Source organism: Camelus ferus, chromosome 2 (genome assembly GCF_009834535.1).
Source record: "Camelus ferus isolate YT-003-E chromosome 2, BCGSAC_Cfer_1.0, whole genome shotgun sequence".
Taxonomy (NCBI): domain Eukaryota; kingdom Metazoa; phylum Chordata; class Mammalia; order Artiodactyla; family Camelidae; genus Camelus; species Camelus ferus.
Genome location: NC_045697.1, coordinates 86,926,564 through 86,943,512, shown reverse-complemented (window position 1 = coordinate 86,943,512; position 16,949 = coordinate 86,926,564). Strand labels below are relative to the sequence as shown.

At 42.2% G+C, this 16,949-nt stretch overlaps 1 protein-coding gene across 1 annotated transcript in view; it reads right to left on the bottom strand.

Annotated features, from left to right (window-relative positions):
* FGF2 (fibroblast growth factor 2) overlaps window positions 1–16,009 on the bottom strand; it is a 57,005-nt gene extending 40,996 nt beyond the window's left edge. The window contains 1 exon segment of the mRNA XM_032462950.1: window positions 15,691–16,009. Within this exon segment, the coding sequence (XP_032318841.1) occupies window positions 15,691–15,868 (178 nt within the window). The 5' untranslated portion in view covers window positions 15,869–16,009.
* Window positions 16,010–16,949: the final 940 nt, after the last annotated feature.

Sequence of the window (16,949 nt, the reverse complement as noted above, 5' to 3'; positions counted from 1 at the left end):
ATGCCCCCAGGCAAGCACCAGTCATGGAAGGAGGCGCCTCCCTGGGGCCTCAGTGGTGAGCTGGGGACCAAAGCAAAACTAAACGATCTCAGTGTTAATAAGAGGCCAGTCTAGTGTCTCTACCAGGAACAGTCTGCCCCACATCCTTGGGACATCACTGTGAATAAAGTGGTCCTATCCAAGCCAGGACTGAGCACACAGGCCAGTCTAGGATTTATGCCAACAAGGGCCCTGTGATTGTTAATTTCATGTGTCAACTTGGCTGGGCCACAGTGCCCAGATATTTGGTCAAACATTATTCCGGATGTTTCCATTGGAGTGATTTTGAATGAGATTTATATTAAACAGACAGACTCTGAGTAAAGCAAATTGTCCTCCACAATGTGGGTGGCCTCATTCAATCACTTGAAGGCCTGGGTAGAACAAGACTGACCTCCCCAGAGTAAGAAGGAATTCTGCCAGCAGATGACCTTTCGAACTTGAACCACAGCATCAGCATCGGTTCTCTGGGTCTCCATCCTGACAGGTTGTCAGCTTCCAAAATTACATGAACCACTTTCTTAAAATAAATCTCTCCTTCCCCCTGCCCCTCTCCTCCTCCCCACTCTTTCTCAGATATAGCTCTTAATAGTTCTGTTTCTCTGGAGAACCCTGACTAATGCAGTCCTCTTAAAAACTGGCTTGCTAGATCATCGGGAGATAAGCATCTGCTGAGTCACTGCCCTAGGCAGCATCTTCACACAGCAGGGCGAGCCTCTGTAATGAGACTCCAAAGTCAGGTTGACCTGCCGTGAGCACTGCTGCCCCCGTGCATCAAACCCGGTCCACAGGGTCAGTCCAAACTGCACCAGCACTGCTCTCCTCCTATCCCTACTGCTTCCATTAAGTTTAACCCATCCCTCTGTGACCCCATCCAGTCCCTTCACATCTTTCCCAAGTCACTGTTCCACCAGCATAGTTTTCTAAAGAACAGTTATAATCCTCTCACCTTAGAATAGTAAAATATATTTGCAGAATAGATTTAGATTTAGATTTATGATGTGCTTTGACTTAGTGAATTAGAAATAATGTCCTACTTTCAAGTACTAATTAAGCATCATTTTCCAAAGCAGAGTAAAGCAGTTATATTGATAATGACCAAGGCCACGCATCTCTGATTGGGACTTAAGTGGAAGCAAGCCAAGGGGATGGAGTGCGTGAGAAGTGGGTTCCTTCTAACGAGCTGGCACAGGCCTGAGAGCTGCTCATCAGCAATCAGTCCACTAGTGTGCTGCATCCCCCTGTAAGACTGATGACCAAAGACCCCACCCACAGCTCCACCCTCCCAAGACAGGAACCGATGGTTACTTCTCCTCTCTCTGTTCCTTCATATTCACACACCCCAGAAAATAGTACCTTCCAAGGAAAATTAGTTGATTGCAAAACATCTATGTAAATAACAAAATGAACCCTCCTGCTTTATGGGGCTATTAGCCACATAGCTGTTAAAAGTTGGGTAGAGGGCCTAGTAAATAGTGTAACTTTGTTTATAACAAGAACCTAAAGCATCACTTTTTGGTGGTAATAAGGTAACAGTCAGCTGCCTGGCAAGCACATACTTGCCTCCTAACACCCCATTCAGCAGTCACTCCTGTTGGAAGCCCTTTCTGACTTTCCTATTAGAATCGACTGTCTTCCTTCATATGACCTCACTCTTCCCACAGGACACAACACAAGCAAAGCAGCCGTGACATTTCAGGGCCCTTACTGACTTACACCTCTTTCTTGTCCTGCCAGACAGTACACATCTTAAGGAGCAGGAGCCTTTTTTAAATTAAAGTATGGTTGATCTACAATACTGTGTTACTTTCAGGTGTTAGGGGCCTATCTTACTTGACTTTTAATCCCTAGCACCCAACACTATATATGATGACATAGCAGCCACTCTGTGGTTAAAATAACAAATCAATAAGTACACTGTTTTTTATTGTGGTATAACTTATCTGGTCCCAAATAATATTTAACATGAGTTACAAATATATTGACAATATACCAAGACAAAAAAAAATTTTTAAATGGCTTTTAAATGAGGCAAATAGAAAAGAAGAGTTGAAAACTGGTGAAGCCAGGACTGAGATTATTATACTTGCTAGAAGGAGATCATGTATTTGGCTTTCTAGAAGCCAGGAGCAATAACAGGTTTTCCAGAGTCCATTAAACTGGGTTAAAACAAACTGGCCACTAAGAAGAAGCGTAACTAGTTCTGACATAGTTACCAGAGAGAAATTTCTCTCAAGAGACCTCAGAGTGGGCACTACATACAAGAGCAGCCTTAAATACTTCTTAGAATTAACTGAGAGATGAGTTTCACAGAGATGTTACTCTCAAAAATCACTCACCATAAACTACAGGCTCACCCCAACACATTCAAATTGGTTCTCCCACTGATGGTCTGGTTAATTAGAAGATATACTTCAATTATCAGTGGCAATGTCCTTAATATATTTTGGGACATGGACAAGTTTCTGAGAATCTGAAAAAAGGTTATGTATCCTCTTAGAAAAACACCCTGACACAATATTTTGCATATATTTTCAAGGAATTATGGAAACCTGAAGCTTTTCCGTGAACCACCCAGGTTAAAGTCCCCAACCTGGAGGAAAGATGTACTGTATATCCTTGAGTGGGGCTCCAGTAAATACTATTTCCCACAGCAGGACTTATAAAAGGTTCTGCTCTCTCGCCTACATACAGAGCAAAACCATGTGCTTTAACAGTCAGCCAGGGTGAGCATTAGGCTCTCTGGAGGAAAACAGAGGTGCCTGATGGGAATACCCACCCACTTCTGCAGGTCATATCACAGGCAAAGCCAAGATTCTCCAGAATTCTACAACATAAAAGCTCTACTGTTCCACATCATTCACACGGTTAAAAATAAGTCTGGAAAATACTCAAAAGACGTCTAACCAAACAGATATGCCAACTAGTTTTTTTTTTTTCCCTTAATCTCATTGAAACACTCAAACAGTATCTACTTTTTGAGTAACGTAACTTCCTGCAATGGCTTCCAAGAAAAATTAGTTGAGCTGTAAAACATACATGTAAATCACTAAATGAATTCTCCTGCTGTATGAAGATGTTAGCTATGCTGCTGTTTAAAGTCAGGTGGAGGGTCTAGCAAAAGATTATAACTTCGAATTATTATTAGAATTGAAAGCTTTACTTTTGGGTGGTAATTAGATAATAGAGTCAGTTATCTATTAAGAAAACTTCTGTATCACCAATTTTATTTATCTTTAATTTTTTACCTTTTAGAGGGAGAGCATACTTCCAGTTCATCAAAGGTGATTCTGTTCTTGGGCCCTGGCCTAAGAAGCCCAAACATGGAAAACTCTAGACTCTCTCCCAGAGAAAACGTGCTCCTTCTGAAGAAGGTTGTTATGGGGAATCTGGTCAGATGTTTCACTGAAATCAACATATTAAGCCCATGTATGTTACCACTCTTCCATTACATTATTATGATATTTACTACTTTCTCTGTTATTTTCTTTATTCAGTATCCTCAGGCCTCTTGGAATTTTTCTTTAAAGGGCCTACATCCAGCTTACTACCTACTACAGTTTTGAGAAAATATCTTCATCCCACTTTTTGATATCTAAGACAACCACCCACCTGCTGGTCACTTTCCTATTCTCTGTAATTCTCATTGACTTTGAACAGTGCCTACATCTCTAAGCAATGTGTGTACCAGTGGACTGGACTCTTTCAAGCCCATAATGTTCTTCTGAAGAGAGGAAAAATAAGATCAAAGCTGCTCTTCTGAAAGATTACTCTGCCAAAGAACAATATCCAGTTGATTACAGGGTGTTATGGGCTGAATTGTATCCCCACCCACTCATTCATATGCTGAAGCCCTAAGTCCCAGCACCTCAGACAATGACTGTATGTGGAGGCAGGGCCTCTGATGAGGTGATTAAGTTAAAATGACACCATCAGGGTGGGCCCTAACCCAATCTGAATGGTGTCCTTACAAGAAGAGGAAATCTGTATGTGTGCAGAGAGATGACCATGTGAAAAGGCAGCAAGGCGGTGTTCGTCTGCCAGGAAAGGAAAGGACTCAGAAAGACCAAACCTGCTGACACCTTAACCTTGGACTTCCAGCCCTCCAAACTATGAGAAAATAAATGTCTGTTTATTTTGTTACAGCAGCCCTGGCAAACTCATACAGATGGGATCGGTTAGAAGGAAGTTCCAACAGTCAGGGACAGAACAAGAACAGCTGCAGCAACAATGCAGAGACAGCGTGAGTGTAACAGGCACAGCAGAACTAAAATGCATCCTGCTTGAGAAGTGGACGTGAGGACTGAGGAACATGAAGGGTAGAAATTTACTCCAAGAGGTGGGCCTGGCTGGCAAGAAATTTTATAAATTGAAAATACAGAGGAGTCAAAAAAGGGGGAAAGTCAAGGAAAGGAGTTTCATTTTAGACACATTTCTAGATGTCTAGCTAAGCTCTTTCTTCATCTCTCTTTTTCTATCTCAGTCTTAATTTCCTCACATACTAGACAGTCAATTATTTGTTGACTGACAATTTCACTTGGTGAAGAAGATTAAATAAAACAGGTCCAAGGACATCTGATTTTTTTCTTTTGGTATTTTTTTTTTAATCTTATACTAAATGTCCTTAAATAGTGAGCCTATTTCAAATTTCCCCGAAAGGACCTAACTATACTTTTTAAACGTTTTTAGTTATTCCCTTTGCATTTTCTGAATGCCCTAGTTATTCTGCATTTTAATTTTTCAGACCTTGTCTTTAAGGTTCAATCCACTCTTACATAGTTTTTATTCTTAATTATATCCTATTATCTCTATTTTAATTTTTAAATTAAATATGCCACTTAAAAATCTTTGAGTTCTTCAGAAAGCAACCCCTCAATATTAATGGATTGTTTCATACTAAATCATGACAGAAATATTTTCTAAACAAAAAAGAATGCAATAAAGGAGTGGGAGAAAAGATGGCAGAGATCTTAACTCTGCTAGACATAGTAAAGTTTACAGGAAGAGTTTTGTTTTTTTTTTTAACATTTTTTAATTGAGTTATAGTCATTTTATAATGTGTCAAATTTCAGTGTAGAGCACAATTTTTCAGTTATACATGAACATACATATATTCATTGTCACATTTTTTTTCACTGTGAGCTACCACAAGATCTTGTATATATTTTCCTATTTTTTAAACTATTTCTGTTCAAATTTCTGCTACCCTGTCCATCTGGAATTCTGCCCATGAGCCTGTATTCTAAACACTAAGTCTGGAAGGCACACTAATTACTTGTCACAAACAAAGAGATCATGTTTTGAAAAACCAATAACAAAAACTCCTCCCTTACCTGTAAAATGAGGATAATGATACTTTTTTCATAAGATAGTAAGAAGATTAAATATACTGTTTGTAAAGCTGACAGAGCCTGTTCTCAAGAACAGCATTCATTCACTCATTCAAAAAACACTCAGTAAATAAGGTCCTAGGAATACAGAGGGGAAGGCCAAACAACTGGCCCCTCCTCTACAAAGGTTCAGGGACTTTGCCGAGTTGCCATGGCAGTCTCCCTAGGTGTCTGGTGAGGGCTGGAGAGACCCCAAGACCTCTTCATGGCTTTAATACCCTCTCTCCAAAACAACTGTGTCTCACTTTTCCCACCCTGTAACCAATGAAGGTACTGCTGTAACTCATTTTTTAATCCAACATCTGTTACATGTCTTCTTCATATATTAGTGTCCTCTACTAAACCAGTTAGCAAGAATGCCTTCCCAATTTTACTTGCATTATATTAATGGAATATAATATAAATTGTTCAGTTGTAAATATTATGCAAGATATTCTAAAACTAACAAACATACTCAAAATAGAATATTTATCTTCTCACATAATTGTTTTGACAAATGCCTTGCCTCAAAGACAGGAAAGTAAGGTTAATCAATCTTACATTTAAAGATTAAAGATTAAATTTGACTTAGAAAAAAAGGCTCTCCAAATTTTTGTTTCCAGTGAGACAAAAAGAAAAGAGGGCCAACTATGCAGAATGCAGGATTACATCATCTCAGATTCAGAATTTCCAAGATGAAAGGGACTTTCTTCTCGAGTCCCCATCCAGTTCAAGTAGTCATCCAGCCAGTGAATAAATGACACTTCCCCCATACACACACACACACACGCAATCTTCAAATGAGCCAAAGCTACAAATAGCTATGAAGAGAAAGGTCAAATGACATGAAAGAATTTTTTTAAAAAGCTAGGCAAGAAAAGAAAATTAATAGAAAAGTGAAAATATATCAAGAAGACATGTGACAGATATAAAAGATACGTATTAGGCAGTAGATTAACTTCATTTCTAATTCAAAACAAAGACTTTTCATCAAGTGTTATATTCCAAAAACTAATTTTTTAAATGAAGGTATTGTATGACTGTTACTCCTTTCCTATTTATGTTACGACCACCTACAAACCTATGAATTGTTTTCTATTTCCAAAATGATTCAGCTTAGAAAGGAGTAGAATGAGACTGGTCATTCAGCAATCTCTCCCACCCACCCTTGCAGACATCACATCACAAACACTATGACTCACTTTGTCATACAATTTCTATCCTTTTGAGAGTTTTCAGATTGTTGTGACGAATACTGGCTCATAAATCTGAATGAATATTAGGATGAAACTATTTGTGCCATTTCCTTACAGCCAAAAGGGCTACTAACAGTGGTACCAGACAGTTCTTAACCCTAATTTATAAAATGATTCACTGGTTTTAGACTTGAGAGAGAGATTTAAGGATTAAAATGTCTGATTCAAGTATGAATTCTCAGATCTACATTATTTAATTATAGAATTATAAAAAGTTCTGGAATTGGCTAGAAATACTGACATGTTATTCAACAGCTAAAAAGAAGACCTTCCACAGTAAAAAGTCATCATAACAAATGATTATGTTTTACCCTTTATTGCTTCCTTTGAATAATATGAAAGGTGTCTGCAGAAGGAACCACAGTGATGCTACATTCAGTTTATCCATTTTACACCCTTCCTACTGAAGTATTTACGCTTTTTTTTTTTGAGAGTTCTAGCTCATTTGACAATGTGAACTGAACCTCTTCATGGGCCTCAGCCTGGCCATTCATTTAGCAGGAGCCAAGGGGACCCCAGGGTAAGTCCAGTCTCAGGACTCAGTAGAAAAGAGATTAAAGAATGATTAAGTAATGTTGTTTAATTTTTTTTTTTAAATCCTTGCCAACTAGGAATTTCCAATAAAATTGAAGGACATGAAGTTAAAACACACCAAGCTATTAGAGAGAATTCTGAGATAGTATGCAGGAAAAACAGTACCAGATATTATGAAAGAAATGGGGCTTGACATATGCCCAGGACTGGGATCAGGTAAGAGGGTTGAGAGGACCTTCCTGTTCAGGGAAAGGCAGCCAATTAAAGGCTAAGAGAAGAAGGAGGATGTGAGAAGACAGAAAGGAAGTTAGAAGACTTGGCTTAATGTGCTGGGTACATGCTGAACTTAACACACATTCTTTGAATGGACACTGTGGGAGGACAGAACATCTGACCCAGTCCTTGCCTATAAGGAGCTCACAGTCCCAGCACAGGAGACAAATATGTACAAAATTAATTACAACAAAAATCATTAAGTTCTGCAGAAGAATATGTAGCAAGTACTATGGGGAAAACAGAGGTAGAAAGACTAAATTCTCCCTGGGTAAGGTAGAAGAAAGTTTTGCAAAGGGGAAGACTGTTGAGCCTGCTCTTAAAATATTTTTCCAGATAAAGATGGGAGTGGGAAGAGGGTGTGAGAGAGGAATTAATAAGAAAAAGAAGGATTTTCCAAAAACAAGGATCACATGAGGAAAGGCCAATCGTTGTAATAGTGATGGTTCTGTCGGATTAGAGACTGTAACCAAAGCACAGAACTCTGGCAGCATCAGGGGAGCGTGGATGGTAAAGAGCGAGAAGATTGAGGTAGCTCACATTTAAGAGGGAAAGTCAGAGACAGTCTGATCATAGATAAGTAAAGGACAGGGGAAATCTAGAGGGAGGGCAAAGAAAAGTCACTGAGGCAGGGAAGGCACCAAGGTGCCTAGCTTTGGAGACTAAAGAATAATTTCACTACAAACAAATTTGTAGGAAGAATGCTAGTTTGGGGAAATGATGCTCCGTTTCACACAGGCTGAGTTGTGGCTGTGGCGGTGTATCTGTCCTTCCAGCAGCAGGAAACACGGAACTAACACACAGATGGGAAATCAGAGATGGAGACAATACACGATCTGCTGAAGGAACAGGAGTACACAGCTAGAAGGGGAAAGGGCCAAAAACAGAGCCTTAGGGAATACGAAAGCAAAAGTTCAAAAGAAGGAGAACCCAGAGGAAAAGACAATTGGGTGAGATGAAAGGAAACAAGGTTGATATGGTGTCACAGAAGCCAAGGAATTCTCAGGAAGACAGAGGCAGACAGTGGTATCAAATGTCAGAAGCAAGATGACAAATTGGGTAAGTCCACGTGATGGAACTGGAAGAATGCTGAGGCCCAGAATGATTCAAGTAGAATACTGGGAGCAAAATCCAGAGTTAAAAAGAGAAAAGGGGATGAAGTAGAAGAGGAGAGTACAGGATGCTATGCTCTTGGCCCAAAAGAATGAACAACTAATGCACAGCAAACCTGAGGAATTTTATATCACACACTACATGATAAAAATCATAGGTGCTTTTAAAACAAAATAGAATTTGTAGTGAGAGTTTTAAACTAATTATCCTATGAAATGATTCACCTTTCTATAGATTACCCTAAAAAATGCTAATAGCTAACTTCTAAGATTCCAAAATATTTTCCAAATACAATTTTGTTACATATAATCATCTTCATTAAAAGGCTGATAAGATCTCATAAAACTGGTAAGACCAAAAAGACACCTGCACCCCAATATTCATAGCAGCACTATTTACAATAGCCAAGACATGGAAGCAACCTAAATGTCCATCAACAGATGACTGGATGAAGTTATGGTATATTTATACAATAGAATACTATTCAGCCATAAAAAGGAATAAAATAATGCCATCTGCAGCAACATGGATGGACCTGGAGATCGTCATTCTAAGTGAAGCCAGAAAGAGAAAAAAAATACTATAGGATATCACTTATATGTGGAATCTAAAAAAAAAAAAAAAAAGACAATTGAACTTATTTACAAAACAGAAACAGACTCACAGACATAGAAAACAAGCTTATGGTTACCGGGGTGGGGGGGGGGGGGAAGGAAGGATAAAATTGAGAGTTTGGGATTAGCAGATACTAACTGCTATATATAAAACAGATAAACAACAAGGTCCTACTATACAGTACAGGGAACTATATTCACTATCTTGCAATAGCCTATAATGAAAAAGAATATGAAAAGGAATATATATATATAGATAACTGAATCACTATGCTGTACATCAGAAATCAGCAAAACATTGTAAACTGACTATGCTTCAATGGAAAAAAAAAAGTCTGACCAAGTGTCTAAATGTATGTTACTGCACCAAGAGAACTATAAACCTCAACCAGGCTTTATACAGCGTGTGGCCCATGAGGAGGAGCTGTCCCATGGGAAGGTCCATATAGAATGTTTTCACCATCAGCTGATATTTAGTGAAAATTCCTTGAGTGAAACCTACAAGCCTTTCATAATGTTTATGTATATGGAGAAGTCATAGTTTCTACTTTAAGGTGTATCTTTTCGAAGTGCCTAAATCATGAACAGAGAATAAGCAACTCACAGAATCTAGCAATATCATTCTTATACAAATTTCCCTAAAAAGAATAAAATAAATTTGAAAAAAAATTTTCCCCCAGAATATCTTGCAAATCTGTGTACCTTACACTTCAGAATTCCACAGGATCATTCAATTTAGAGGGTAAGTTAATATGAGGAGATAAACAGCCCTTTGACAAAACAAATGCAAACATATACACTACTGATATTTGTAAATGAATAAGTAAGCATTAAAGATACACTAGTCAACTCATAAATCGCCCTATGCAGGTAGTGACAGAGGACAGCTGAGACAAGAAATGAATTAAACACTGAGTATCGGCTATCTGCTGCCTCCAGGCCCTCCAAATCTCTTCAAAATAAGAATATTCCAAAGGAATTTAGAATGGGACTAGTCTGGCTTCTAAGAACTACAGTCTACGGCTCCATGGGTGAGGTTCTCCGGCAGTCAGCACTTCTCTTTAGTCTTCTCCTGAATTTCTACGGCTATAAACAACCTGACTGAGACAGAGGATGCAACAGCTAACCCCCAACCACAGAGACAACAAGGAAACACTGAAAATCCTGGTGCCACAACTGCAGTTCCCAGGGATCCAACCAAAATTCTACATTGATAATCGTTATTCTGAATTATTTTGCAAACAACCAAGCATTAAATATTTATTTAGCACTGACAACACACAAGTATAAAACCAGATCCCTGATTTCAGAGTGCAGAAAATGACAAGTTCAAAAACAAAGTACTCTTGTTCAGCTAGAACATGATAATGAGGTTAAGGTTTGTGTCCCGACATGCCGATTTGCCTTGCTCTGATTCCCAGTCATAGACTCATGCCCCAGGCAGCCTTCTTACAGATGTGTTACAGGACAGAGGGGCCCAAGCAGGGTGTTTCGAAAATCGAACTGGAATTGGAAAAACAAGCAAAGGCTATGGCACATGTCTAGTTACTATCCTGTTGTGCAGGCATCTTGTGGTTTGAAAATAACGATTTTAATAACATGAGACCTTAAATCACCCTCTTCCATATTGCTGACAGTGATTTCTGAGAATCAACATGTAGATGAACAAAGTCAATTTTATATTTATAATATACAAAGGATGGTTCTTGTTTTATGACATCTATAACAATTTATTTTCAAATTAAACTTAAAACTCATGGCCATGCACTTAAAATAGTATAAGTCAGAATGAGAATACTTAGAACCTGCTGGTTACACCATTGTCAAAGTCTAATTACACGATGGCCATTTTATAAACACAACGAAAGCCTTCAGGCCATGTCACAAGAGGCTATTGCCTTTTCCAGGCTGAAGTCACTTGGCATCAAACTCATCTTTAAAGGCTCCTAAGGTGTGGTAATATCTATGAGTCATGAACTGTTCTTTCATTGCTGTACCAATTACATGATTTCCACAATTAAATGAGTTATTAGATTCTTACTTCATTTGTTTACTGCACACAAATAGCACTACAGTAAATAGCATGCTTATTAAGGCAAACTGGGGGGATCCACTTGCCAGGTATTACCCAAAAAAATGTGGGAGAAGAGAATCTGGTATCATTTAATCAATAGTTCTGTTTACATAAAAGAGAAGGAATGGTGGTTTGCTCCAATACCCCGGAGTACAACCGGAGGCAACCTGGGAACTCGTAAGAAATCCTCAGAGAAGCTGGCTATGTCAATACTCTGAAACGGAGGTAGCCTAAAAGGGGACCCCAGAACGCATTCTCCGGCTGAAAGGAAGAGAGCCAGGAGGCTGCGGGAGGGCAGGGATAGACGGCACGGAGTCAGGTGGCAAGAACCCGCAGATGCACTCAGGCAATCAGTTACTTTTCTGAACCACAATGTCCTCTTCTACAAAATGAGACTGGTGAACTAAAGGGTCTGAAGCCTCCGTTTGAGCTTCACAAGTTCACGGGGGCTGCAGGGAATATGTGCCGTGGCACAGGGCACGGCGTCAGACAGCCCGGGATCCCATCTCTGTCCCACGTGGGAGTGGGCAGGTCCCTGGGTCTCTTCAAGGCTCAGTGTCCTCCGAAGCCTGGACGCAGAGAGTGTGGCAAGCAGGCAGTCACCTCCTGGGAGAAGCCCAAGGGTAGATCCAGCACTTCTAACTACCTTCACTTTTTCCAAAATAAGAGCATCTGGAATAAATTTAATGCTAAAATGTACACGAGCACATACTTTTCCCTTACCATCTGCCACCACATGTTGTGCATGCTACTTGGGATAAAATGCTCTCTCTTCTGTATGTTTTTACATGGTTCACTACTTCACAGTATACACTTAACGTTACACATTCCATGGACCTTGGGACCCTTCTTGTCAAAATATGCAGGATGCCAAAGAGTAGGTGGGTGTGCAGCACACACGCTGGAGAAGCAGAGATTCTGTTTTTATCTTGCTTTCTTATCAAGACTCTCATTTCAAATGAAGGCTATTCCAGGATTATGAGAAAAGTGCAGGAAAACGGGCCTTTTCAGGTGAAAACAACTCAAGACAGAACACAAGTAAACAGCACAGCAAAACACTGAGAAGCTGAAAACGCTGGTGTTCAGTCACCTTACCCCTCTCATTTCTGCCACTGTCCTCTCTGCCCCACACCGCCCTGCCCTGTGTCCTCTTCAGAACCTGAGTCAGATCCCGGCATCTCACCTTCACCCCACATTTACGCCAGTTTTCAAAGCTTCCCCCCCTCAACTCCAGTCCCTCTGCTCAGCTTTTGGGGAAGCAACTGCACTCACAATTTAATTCACACTTCCTTTCAGAGGTACACTCCTCCCTGGGTATGCAGAGGGGATTGATTCCAGCATCCCCAGCAGATATCAGCATCCGCAGAGGCTCAAGCTCCTCATGGAAAATGGCGTAGCCCAGTCTGCCCCTCGTATCCGCAGATGGGGAACCCGTGGATACCGAAGACAGACTGTATCTGCATTTTAGAAACATCCGGAAAGTGTTAATGCCAAAGGAACAGATCTCCAATGATGGATTTGCAGGTCATTTGGGAAAAACAGTTTGAGGAATGGGGTCTTGGGTTTTTCAAAGATTCAAACAGGTTTAGATATATGAGCCTTAATTCAATAAGACATGGTAGCAAACATTAACTCTACTTTTATTTCTCCATGTTTGCTTATCAGTTTTGTTTTGAGGGCTGGAGGGGATGTGGTTGAGAGGGTATTGTTATGTCCATACTCATTTTTTTCTTACGTATTTCCCATTAGTCTCCCCCTGGTTTGGTCAACTAGCAATATACCTTAGAAATGCCAGAAAAAAAAAAACCCTGTACTTAAACTTATGTTCAGGTTGGGCTACACAAAAATGGTCTAAATTTATCAGTTTTAGATTAATATTCTTGTCTGTCTATTGCCTGGTAAAGGTGATTTGAAAAAAAATCAGTGCTCTCCACAAATCTGGATGAGCATTCTACTCTGCACTTTTAACACCTTGTCATTAGCTAGCTATCAAGTTGGCAGGGTTTTTGAACCTTGGTACTATTAAGATTTAGGGTCAGAACATTTTTTGCTAAGGGGCTAGGGAGGTGTGCACTACAGGATATTTAACAGCATCCCTAGCCTCTACTTACTAAATGCCAGTGGCAGCCTTCCAGATATAGGACAACCAAAAATGTCTCCAGGCATTGCCAGATGTTCCCGGGGTAGGAGCAATATCAACCCTATTTGAGTACCACTGAGTTAAAATAAGATTGCAAAAATAACAGCACAACCCAGAATTGGGAATAAAAAGTTAACAGTCGTATTTACAAGCATGGTAGTGTGGTAAGCACTTCAGAATTACCCTCACTTGCTAGCCCCTACACAGTTTTGCTCTAAAGAAAAAAATTGCAACCAATAAAATGCTTGGAAAAAAAAAATGAGTACTATGGGAAGCTGCAATAGGAACCTAATCTGGAGGATAGTTCTTCTGTCTTCTAGTCATACAACATGCTCCTTTTTGTGCTACTAGAAAAGAGCAAAACAAATTGGGACATATATGCACCTTGCCCTGATCAGCCGGGCCAGCCTGGCAGACAACTGCAGAACAAACTCCAAACACAAAAGCAATTTCAAGAAACCTATTTAAGTTACCAAAATAGAGAAAGAGCACTAACCCTTGAGCCCATTTCCTCATCATGAAAGTGTGGATAATATTTACCTTGCATCAGGTTTGAGGATCAAATGAGAATTTATATAAAAAGTGAGCAGAAGACTCAATTTACTAGTCTACACCTTTGTTTTCTTGAAAAAATAATCTTTGGTTATAGGATTAACACTGGCCTAAGTCATTAGTTCTCAAACTTTAGGGGTGCATTAGAGTCACCTGGAAGGTTTGTTATAACACATTGGGCCATAAGCGTCTTTCCAGTTTTACTGAATAATGTAAGGGGTTGATAAGTTTTTTTAATTATGGCAGGCCCGAAAAAAAATGACAGACCTGCATCTTTTGCTTGCTGCTATTTTGGAATCAATAAAAACTCAATTCTTATAAAAGCACATTTCCCATTCCTGAATTTTGTCAATTCAGGTTTGACTGCAGAGCTTCCTCCTCTTCCTACCCCCTCACCCCAGCGTGAAGGACACACCATTAGCATCATTAGGTTAAAGATCAACTCCTGTGGGTCTTTTCTTGGGCAAAGGATCAGGTTAGGATCAGGTTTGCCACCTGAAACCCATAAAGGAAGGACTCGCAAAACAAACAGCTTTTAAAACATGTTTTACCTACACTTACAGGATGACAGTTAAAATATATCAGATCTCTTTCTCTCACTTCAAAATCATCAGTGTTTTTAATCAGCCCATTTTATACCTTTTTCTTCCTCTTTTTTCTAGACCAGTGGGTCTCAAAGTGTGGTCCACGATGAGCATCACCTGGCAACTTGTTAGAAATGCAAATTTATCAGGCCCCACTCCAGATCTCAGGAATCAGAAACTCTGGGAGATGACTCAGCAGTGTGTTGTAACAAACCTTCCAGGTGATTCTAATGCACCCCTTAAGTTTGAGAACTAATGACTTAGGCCAGTGTTAATTCTATAACCACAGATTATTTTTAAAGAAAACAAAAGTGTAGACTAGTAAATTGAGCCCTTTGCTCACTTCTTATATAAGTTCTCACTTGATCCTCAAACCTGATGCAAGGTAGACATTATCCCCACTTTCGTGATAACGAAATGGGCTCAAAGGGTTAAGTGTCACTCAAGGTCCCATAGCTAATAACTCTGCACGTGAAAGATTAAAGGTTTTGCAGTTCTCACTATTGAAACAAAGGTCTATAGCACCTTATTAATAAGGTCCATATTTTTTGCACTTTCTGCTTTCGGAAATTCAGGGGAAAAATAGAAATGGGTGGGGGAGGACAGTGTGCCTGCTGCCTCGGAGCCTACAGAATTAGAATTTAAGGGCAAGACTCTGGAAAGGTATTTTTTCCAATAAGGAAAGTTTAATTAGGCTTCGGTCCCTCCTGGCTTTGTCGGCGGGACTGCGCGCATCCCACAGACGAAGGGTCTCAACTTCGGGCTGGGGGCGCGGGCGGCACCTGGGCGAGCAGCTCACCTCTGCTCCGAGGCCGGGCATCCCCGACACGACAGGTTGCGCGCAGGGAGCCGGCCGGCAAGGCCCAGGCGCTCTGCGGCTCCAGACCCAGGGGGCTGGTTTACCAGGGGAAACTGGCACACTCCAAAGCCTGGGGGAGCGTCTACCCGCCACCGCAGCTCGGGGGAGGCCGGTGCGAGTGGTGAACCTGAAACCGCCGAGGGCCGCGCGGAGAGAAACCACAAGTCCCACTGGGGTCAGAGTGAAAAGAAGGAAGGAGCGCGGAGGCTGGAAGGCAGAGGCAGGGGAGAGAACCGCAGGAATTTAAAACGGCACAGGGGAGGAAGAGCAGGCTAGCACTCACTGTGAGGGTCGCTCTTCTCCCGGACCCCGTCCACTCGGCCGTCGGGGTGGATGCGCAGGAAGAAGCCCCCGTTTTTGCAGTACAACCGCTTGGGGTCCTTGAAGTGGCCGGGCGGGAAGGCGCCGCTGCCGCCGTCCTCTGGCAGGGCGGGCAGCGTGGTGATGCTCCCGGCTGCCATGGCCCCACCAGGGCCCTGCCGGGATTCCCGAGCCCCTGGAGCTGAGCGGGGAGCCGCCGCCCCCCGGCCCCGGCCTCCAACGCGCTCCGAGGCGCGGCCCCGGCCCCGGCCCCCCAGCCTCCCACCCCGCGGCACGCGGCCGCGCCCGCGGGCCCCCAGCCTCGCGCTGTTCCGCTGCTTCCCTCTCCGCCGGCCCTAGAGCTCGGTGAGCCCAGCGCCTGGGAGCTGGGGGTTAGGGCTGGGTGTCTCCGCGGCCGCTGCTCTCGGAAGGGCCGCCTACCCAAGCTGCAGAGCCCAGGATGTGGTTGCAACTGCGGGTACCGCGTCCGCTGGTCTGGCACCCGCCGGGCCGCGGCGTCACATCTACATCTCCACCCCCAACGCCCACCAGCCCTCCCACGCCCCCGGCCCTCCTCCCTCCCAGCGCGCCGCCCCCTACTCGCCCTGGGTATTCTGGGGCCGGCCTCTGGGTCGGGAGCTTTGGCCGCAGCACGCAAGCGCGCGACATCAGTGCCGGGGTGGGGAGCCCGAACACCGCCGGGGGCGAAGGAGGTGCGGGGCCGCGGCGGGAGGCCACGGCCAAGGCCTCCGCAGCTGTAGGGGATCGACCCCGCCGATTCCCCAGAAGTCGCCCCAGTCCAACCCCGCGGCACGCAAACTACATTTAGTATTTACTCCACATTGCGGAGCCTCTGCTGTGCAACCAGCCGTGACTCAACTTTTAAAAGTTTAAATGCAATTTTCCCCCATTCTTTTTCCCTGCCAGCGTCTCTACTCAGAGAAACTACTTCCACCCCCAAGAAGTAGAGAAATCGGAACCGAGGAAGGACTGTGTGTCAGAACAGGTTTTGAACATCTCTAATCAACAAAATACGAAGGGTACGCAGGCACAAACTGTTAAAATTGACGGCAGAGGCTGAAGTAGTTTACCAACATAAAGAAAAAGGCCAGAGGAGGGGAGTGGATTGGGTTGCTCTAAGGAAAAGATTTTTCTTCTACTAACCTAACTGGAATTAGGCAACGTGTAAAGATGAAGATGGATCTCAAATCCTTATCCTAACAGAAGCATGTTAATGTCTCA